The sequence below is a fragment of the Euphorbia lathyris genome, chromosome 7, assembly GCF_963576675.1.
Source record: "Euphorbia lathyris chromosome 7, ddEupLath1.1, whole genome shotgun sequence".
NCBI classification, from domain to species: domain Eukaryota; kingdom Viridiplantae; phylum Streptophyta; class Magnoliopsida; order Malpighiales; family Euphorbiaceae; genus Euphorbia; species Euphorbia lathyris.
This window is the reverse complement of record NC_088916.1, coordinates 79471848-79480441: the sequence shown is the minus strand read 5'-3', so window position 1 is coordinate 79480441 and position 8594 is coordinate 79471848. Positions and strand designations below refer to the sequence as shown.

Here is an 8594-nt window from a genome sequence, read left to right as displayed (position 1 = left end):
CCAATTTCGACTCGTCATTCACCCTTTAGATGAATCATCTCTCAATTAAGGTTTCTGCGTACACTACGACTTCAACTCGAGATCTCCAACTTAATCGATTTGCTTTAACCACTCAAACCAACTTTAATTGATATGAACTTATGGAATTAATCGTATTACTTTATAATTTTACGACGCTCCTAATATATTTAATCTATACATATATATATATTAAAAAAAATCATGATGTATTTAAGATTAAGAAAAAGAAATTATGACATAAGCGATTATGTCATTCCAGTTTTGGTGGCGGGTATCCGGTTTGTGATAAGATTAGAGTTTGTATCAAAATGTAGTAACTATTTTCAAAAATTGATATCCAAATCATTATTTGATCTTTTTCCTTTTTAAAAAAAAATAATTACCTGATTAGATAAAACAAGTTATCAATTACCTTTTTTAATTAACAGCAGTAAATAACTTGTTTTAATTGGTTCATCCTTAATTAGAAGAACGATATTATTTTTATTTTAAAAAATTAAGGGTTGTTTTCCGAGTTCAAATCAGAAACAGAGTTTCTTCCTTCTTCTAGTATTTTTTTTTATAAGCTCTTCTTCCTCCTCCTCCTCCTCTTTCTCAATCGCTCTCCCATAATTCTCTCATCTCCATACTCAAAACCCTAAGATCGCTGCATCCAAATTCACCCGCATTGGTGTTGTTTCTGTTAATCTCATTCCGTCGCATTCTCGGCCTCTGATCTGGACCTGCTTCTTCGGTTCAGGTAAGCATATCTCACCGACTTCTCCAAGATCTAGATTCCGTTGCTGCTTGCTTGCTTATTCGTATTTTTTTATTTACTGTTCTAGCTCATTGACTCATTCACTTGTTGTGCCTATTGATCTCAATTACATGTGTGTTTTTGGATTTTGTTGTGTTTCGATTGTTTGATTATTTTTTTTTTTTTTTTGTGTCGGTTGTGTTGTGTGATCCTGTAGTTGAGGGAGGTAGAGTTTGATAGATATATTATATATATCTGCGGTGCGATGACGGCAGATGTCAATGCCAATGTTAATGTCAACGTTTCAACGAGTGACACGGAGGACAGGTGTGGTTTGGATATGAATGGAGATGCGAGTCTGCCGACAACTGTTGCGGATTGCAATGGGTATAGGAACGGGAGTGAGACTGGGAATGGGAAAGGGAATGCGGAGGATGATCCCGATGCCTCTTATATATTTGTAGCTGGAAACGATGTCGTTGCTGATGAGCCTGCTGCTGATGCTTCTAATCTCAATGGAAAATCTGAACCGGTTGTTAAGGTGGGTTCTGGTGATGTGGAAGTTGATAATGACGCTGCGAAACTGGTGGTTGATCATCGGGATGGAGATGTTGGAAGTTCTTTAATGCAGGGGGGTGGTGGTTCTCCCGTGAAGAATGAGCTCCCCTTAAATGGTGAGAAAGAAGGAATAGATGGTGCTGTTGAAGTTCCAAATGGTTGCCATGGGGTAGTTGAAGCAGAACAAGATGGGGTAGATTTAAGTAGAGAAGTAGAACGGAGTGAGGAATTACAAATTAATGATGTGGAGCCTGATAGTGAAAATAAATCGTTACTGGTAAGTGTTGGTGATGAGAAGGCTGAGGAGGATGACATTATCGGGTCAACTCCTGAGGAATCTCAAGTCACTAACAATGCTGATATTGCTGAATCAGAGTCAAATCACTCTGATAAAATTGAAGTAGAAAGCGATAAGAATATTGCTGAATCAGAAGAGTGTCTGTCTAGTGAAGCTGAGGTCATCAGCAGTATTTATATAGCTGAATCAGAAGGGAGTCAGTCTGGTTTAGCTGAGGTCATCAGCAGTAACAATATTGCTGAATCAGAACAGAGTAAGTCTGGTGAGGCTGAGGTCATCAGCAGTAACTATATTGATGATACAGAGCAGAATCGGTCTGGAAAAGTTGAGGTCTCAAGCACCATGGACGTTGCGGAATCAGAGCTAAACCAGTCTGGTAACACTGAGGGCGTGGTTGAAGTTGGTAGAAAACTGGATTTGGTCTCAAGTATAGAAGAAAATCAAGATTCTTCCCCTACAATTCCTGTGGGCGTTCAAGATGATAATGATGTGGACTTGAATCATGGGAGCGAATCAGTGGGAGTTACCACCAATGTTTCTGAAGGTCCCCAAGAGGCATCTGAGGTGGAGCTGAATACAGAAGAAACTTCATGTCTAGTGGAAGCTGGTGTAAACTTGGAAAGAGCTGAAATCATTGATGCCACTTTGTCGAGTGAATATGTCAATGGAGTGTCTGATGGTTGTGCTGAAGATAGTCTTGCAGAAACGAGTATCCTTAATGGCATTGCTGGTGCTTCTCAAACTACAACGATGCAAAATGGTGGCTCTGAGGAGCTTAGGAGTGGAAATTTAACTTCTTCGGATGCTGAAATTGGCATGAGCATTCCTGCTGCAAGTGATGATGATTCAATTAGGGATTCAAAAAGTGAGTTCAACATGCCTGTTAGACAGTTAGAATCAGAAACTATTAATGGTCATGTTACTTATCAAAATGGAGAATCCTTGCCAATTGATCATGCTGAAGAATGTGATTCAAACACGGATTTTTCTCATGCCAGTCAAACTTCACCTGAAAAAGATAGGTCTTCTGAAGTTTACGAAGCTGTTTCTAGCGACGATATAGCCATTGTAAATAATGAAAGCAATCCAGTTGATCCAGTCAGGGATACAGCTTTGGAAGTTGACAATGGCCACCTTTGTCCTAGTGATACAACTTCAAAACCAGTTGTCTACAATGGACACCCTTGTCCTAGTGATACAGCTTCAGAACCAGTTGTCGACAATGGCCACCCTTGTCCTAGTGATACAACTTCAGAACCAGTTGTCGACAATGGCCACCCTTGTCCTAGTGATACAACTTCAGAACCAGTTGTCGACAATGGCCATCCTAGTGATACAGCTTCAGAATCAGTTGTCGACAATGGCCACCCTTGTCCTAGTGATACAGCTTCAGAACCAATTGTGGACAATGGCCACCCTTGTCCTAGTGATACAACTTCAGAACCAGTTGTCGACAATGGCCATCCTAGTGATACAGCTTCAGAATCAGTTGTCGACAATGGCCACCCCCGTCCTAGTGATACAACTTCAGAACCAGTTGTCGACAATGGCCACTCTCATCCTATCCATGACAGTGAAATATATGGAACAAAAACAGAAACTGTAGATGCGAAATTAAAAGCATATGGCAGTGATAGTGTTGGTCCTCATTTTCATAGTGACAGAGAAGTTCTGATTGATCCAGAAAGCCATCCTCTTGTAATGAAAGAAATTCCAAGTCCCCAAGGTAACACTGCAACACCAGAAACTGAGGCTGATATTGTTGCCATTAAATCTGATGCAGTTCCTGCTCTCTCAAGTGATGTGGTGAATATAGAATCTGAAGTTTCAGCGACGGCTGCTAATAATTTTAGAGAGGTTCCTGATTCAGCTGAGGATCCAGATAAAGAAGCCTGTGCAGATGATTCGGTTGAGAATGCAGTTGATGTGAAAGCAGAGTCCAAAGTTGAAATTTCTTTCATGCTTCCAAGAGAAGTTCCTCATGATGATTGTCCTGCATCTGAATTTGAGTTGGTTGAGAATCCAGTTGATGTGAAAGCAGAGTCAGAAGTTGAAGAACCATTAGTGGTTCCCAGAGAAGTTCCTCATGATGGTTGTCCTGCATCTGAATCTGTGTCAGTTGAAAACCCAATTGATGTGACAGCAGATTCAGAAGCTGAAAATTCATCAACGGTTTTGGCAAAACTTCCTCATGGTGATGTTCCTGCATCAGAATCTGAGGTTTTGGATGTCTCTGTTCATTCGGATGGAGGATCCCAAAATTGTATTCATAATGATGTACAAGTCGAAAACAAAGGAAATAGTGTTGATGGTGATGAAAAAACACCTGAAGCAATTGTTGATGCCAAGGTGGACAACCAGGGAGAAGCCTCATCATCTTCCCCAGAAGGTATTGATGGACAGAACCTCGTGGCTGAGGGGGAGAAAAGGCGATTCTATTACATGATCAGAATTCCTAGATATGATAATGGTGAAAATTTGAGAGAGCAGATCAAACATGCACAGAATCAAGTGGACGAGAAGACTAAAAGTCGAGATGCTATTCGAGCTGAAATGCAAAAGCAGAGGGTAAGATCTTAGCCAAAATAATCTTGTTAATGTTTCTCAATGTTCCGTTTTTGCATCTTGTTATATGATTGGTGAAATGCTTCTGTCAGGCGTGCTGTAATGAGTTTGGCGCCTGTCTTGATGATGCCATATCAGAAGAAACAGCAGCTCGTGATTTGCTTAAGGCCAAACGCAGGGAAATGGACTCTGTTCTATTGGTGATTAACAAAGTGAAGAGTGCCAGGGATGTGGAGGAGATTAATAGCAAGGTTTGCTTTCCTTGTTTTTCAGTAAATTGTTTTCTTTTTTGCCTGATTATATGCTTTTGGATTTGTGCGTGATCTTTTTTCTACCACCTGTTTACATTCAATCTACCTATGGCAAGCAGATACGTAATATGGAACACATGCTACAACATGAAACCCTGGCCTTGAAAGAAGAAAAGAATTATATCCGTGCAATCCAGCAATTGAAACAAACTCGAGAGCAGTTATCTTCTAGTTTGGGTAAACAGGAGGGTGTTCAAGAGGCCTTAAATCAGAAAGAAGAAGTCGAAGAGCGAATGAAGGTATCTTTTCCTTGTTGCTTCTCACTTAAGTTCAACTTATTATCATCTGCGGGTCTCTTTGACATTCTGTGTTAAAAAATAGTTTACATTCTATCAACAACCATTGTTTGTACTATATATGTAGACTTTAAGTAGCTATTTTCTTTGCTCGATGGTATGATGAGTTATTGAGTTTGATATTTTAATTGGTATTTCAGGTTTTGAGGAAAGAAGCAGATCAACTACGAGAAAATGTTTTCAAAGCGGAAGGAGCAACCAAGATTGCTAATAAGAAATTTCAAGATGAGAAAGCTAAGCTAAATAACTTGACAATGCAGTTTAGGGCTGCGGATGATGTACGGCAAAAGGCATATGCAGATCTGCAGAGTTTGAGGAAGCAATCATATGATAAGGTATGTTATTTTGCTCAACAATGAACACTCTTATGTATTTGACATTAGGCTTGTGAATTAAGCATTTAACTTGAGAAATATGCTAAGTTATAGCAAGGGCTATGGGGGCGTTTTGCATGGCTGAGGTAGTCGTAAATACCCCTAAAAATGTGTAATAAATACTTTAAACCCATGTGATTTGCAACATTATATCTCTCCAATTATTTAAGGTTGTCTAATCCTTACCCTGATGGGAAAGAACTGTTTATATATTTACAAAGATAGGATTGCCCATGATAATAGACCTCATAATTTCTGTCAAGATATGATGTCTTTTTCATTTACAGATTTAATAGGTCAGAATTCTTTTCATACACAATAATTTGCAACTTTCTATGCTGTTTTAGGTTTAATAAAAAAGATAACCTTGAGGATCGAACTTCTTGTTTTGGACATGATATAGTTTCATAATAAAGGTTATAATTTGAAATATGGGGTATAAGATTGCGGGATGGAGATTAACACCAATTTGTTCCATTTGTATCTTTCAGAACAAGTACTTCTGGAAGTACAAGGATGATGCAAAGGCAGCTTATGATTTAGCATCCAAGGGAGATAAAGATGAGCTCCAATCTCATTGTATTAACCAGGTAAGCTAATGTTGTGCTTTTGTTGTCCAACTCTAGCAATTCGCAAGCCATCCCTGATTTTCTCTACTTGTATCATGATTTAGGTGGAGAAAGTTATGGAATTATGGAACAGCAATGATGAGTTCCGCAAAGATTATTATAGATGCAACATAAGGAGCACATTGAGAAGATTGCGGACATTAGATGGTCGATCACTTGGCCCTGATGAGGAGCCACTTGTGATTCCATATGTGAATGAAAGAGCGGTCAAGGAAAACACTATAACTTCCATTTCCACTCTTGAAGAAGAAAATAAAGTTGCACCTGCAAAGACAGAAAAAGATCATAAATCCCCAGAAAAGTCTGGGGACCAAATTAAACCAACTGCTGAATCTAAAAAACCTGCAAAACCTGCTCCTTCAGGGAATGTCTCTGCGGTTGTTTCTCAGAGAAATGAGATTGAAGAGGCACCTCAACAAGAGGATGAGAATAAGCCAACAAAAGAGGAAGCAGAGTTAATCAGGAAGGCTGAGGAATTGAGAAAAGAACAGGAAGCAGCAATGTTGAGAGAACAACGACGTATGGAGGAGAAAGCAAAAGCTAAGGAGGCAATGGAGAGGAAGAAACGAAATGCCGATAAAGCCCAAGCCCGGGCTGCGCTAAGAGCACAGAAGGAAGCTGAGCAGAAAGAGAAGGTAAATCAACCATCATAATATTCGCAGTCTATATCCCGCATGATGGTCATTCAAATTTCATAATTTAGCTGTTATACTTATATCTCTTTTGTTTGCCATCACTTTATTATGTGAATCTATAATTCAACGTTTTGGAAACTAAAACTCTCAGGAAACTTGTACAAATGTTTCGGGTGATGTTTCCGTAATTTAAAAAAGTTGGCAGCTCGTCCATTTGGAAACGCGTTTCCTAGGGTGTAACGTGTTTTCAAGTCGATCAACGTTAATCACATGTTCAGTAAATCCGTAATCTATTCTGGATCATTTCCTACAAGCTATCAAAATGAAAAAATTCTCTTCTTTGTCTCTGTTATGTGACTTGTATGTAACAGGAACGTTCACATGCACCTCAATGACCAAGTGAATTTGGTCATTCACCGTTAGATCTAGGCTTATAATTTCAAGTACTTTTTACATGTTATCCCCGCGTTTCGGTTGTCTATATCATTTTTCGGTATCCGTTACCTTATATGAATTATTGTTAACTCAGGAGAGGGAGAAGAGAGCAAAAAAGAAGGAGAAAAGAAAGGCAGTGGAAGAAGTGAATGTCCTCAAAGAGGAAGAAGAATCTGCTCCAAGTTCTGAAATCCAACACGAAACAAAGGTATCCGAGAAACCAATGGTGGCTCAAACAAAGAGGTCTCAGAAACCATTACAATTCACAAAGCAGACAAAGTCAAAATCTATACCTCCTCTGCCACTTCGCAACCGGAGTAAGCGAAGAATGCAGACATGGATGTGGGCCCTCGTTGCTGTTCTGGTACTTCTGTCCTTGTTCTTGGTCGGGAACAGCGGTTTCGGCTACAGCTTCGGCTTCGGCCTGCAAAGGTTTGGTTTCTAAAGACACTGGTGCTTGCTTGCTTGCTTGCTTATGAAGTAGATATAATCTATAGAGTTATTGGCGGGATATTTCCCAGTAGGCGATTCTTTTTTTTTCTTTTCACTCTTGATAGTGTTTGTTTGCTTCTAATTAAACCGGAAGAAGTGGCTTTTTTTTATTACTATAGGTTGATTTCTAGTATAATATTCAATTGCTAAATTTGTTTCCAGCACTGCTTTTGATATGATATAAATCAATAAGTAATGATATTTATGGTATTGGTTTGGTTGTGATATGTATACATATAATTATTTTATGCCATAAGTAAAATATTTATTTCCTAGTTGATCTCTCACTGGTGTCTGTGTATTCTAAGGTATTTGAATTTTGAAGGATTAAACCCGTGGTATTCAAAATTTTGTCATTCGGCTCCTATGATATCATTTGGTAACATTTGCTTTTGACCTATTGTTATGGGTGACATTTAACCTATTTTAGATTGAAAATTAACCGATTTTTTTTTTTTGACATATTGCACACTTTTTGGCACGTGATATATACATGTTGCAATTGATTTATTTTTTTTCCATATAGATTTAATATGTGGATAAATAAGAAATTGGAATTTTTTCTTATTTATCTACGTATTGAGTCTATATAGAAAAAAAATTAAAAAAATTGTTATATTTAGATGTTATGTGTCAAAAGTTGTGTCATGTGTCAAAAAGAATTAACAAATCATAAATGTCACATATCACAATATTTCGGGAGCAAATATTATCCAATGATACCACACGGTAAATAACAAGATTTTAAGTGCCACTGAGGCTAAATATGTCTTTATTAACAAATCAACAAAAATCCCATGTGTCTCGATTGGTGAAATACTATCTCTCTCCAAAAAAGCAGCAAGAGGGATGTTGAACTAAGAAATAAAAAATACGAATCGGAGTTCTATATAATTGAATGAAGAACGATCTAATAATGGGATTAAAAAATCAACAAGTTTTACATAATTGAATCTTTCTTTATTCATGCCACCGTAATTTAATTATGGTCACTCTTATTTTTATTGATTTTTTAGACTTTAACTTTAAAAGTAAATTTAAAGTTGGATTCATATATCACAAAAAGAAGTTTAGACATAATGTTATAGTACTTGCCTATAGTTTAGTTACCCTGCAAATACACTACATGTAGATTGCTTCTGTTTCAAAATTGGATTAAACTCGTATTTGGCAGTGGTATTTAAAATTTTATCATTCGGCTCTGATATTAATTGATGACATTTGAACATTTGCTTCTTAAAGTA

The 8594-nt window shown here is 37.8% G+C and overlaps 1 protein-coding gene across 1 annotated transcript; it reads left to right on the top strand.

Annotated features, from left to right (window-relative positions):
- The first annotated feature begins 525 nt into the window (after positions 1–525).
- On the top strand, positions 526–7560 carry LOC136235925 (uncharacterized). The gene is made up of 8 exons (XM_066026011.1): positions 526–760; positions 975–4181; positions 4271–4429; positions 4549–4728; positions 4926–5120; positions 5651–5749; positions 5833–6423; positions 6953–7560. Exons 2-8 carry the CDS (start codon positions 1023–1025, stop codon positions 7301–7303), a joined length of 4734 nt encoding a protein of 1577 aa, XP_065882083.1. The 5' UTR covers positions 526–760; positions 975–1022; the 3' UTR covers positions 7304–7560.
- Positions 7561–8594: the final 1034 nt, after the last annotated feature.

Excerpts from the sequence above, each read along its gene's own strand:
- LOC136235925 (XM_066026011.1), top strand. The coding sequence starts at position 1,023 with ATGACGGCAGATGTCAATGCCAATGTTAATGTCAACGTTTCAACGAGT. Across the intron at positions 4,430-4,548 it reads TGGAGGAGATTAATAGCAAG|ATACGTAATATGGAACACAT; the intron begins GTTTGCTTTCCT and ends TATGGCAAGCAG. Across the intron at positions 6,424-6,952 it reads AAGCTGAGCAGAAAGAGAAG|GAGAGGGAGAAGAGAGCAAA; the intron begins GTAAATCAACCA and ends TTGTTAACTCAG.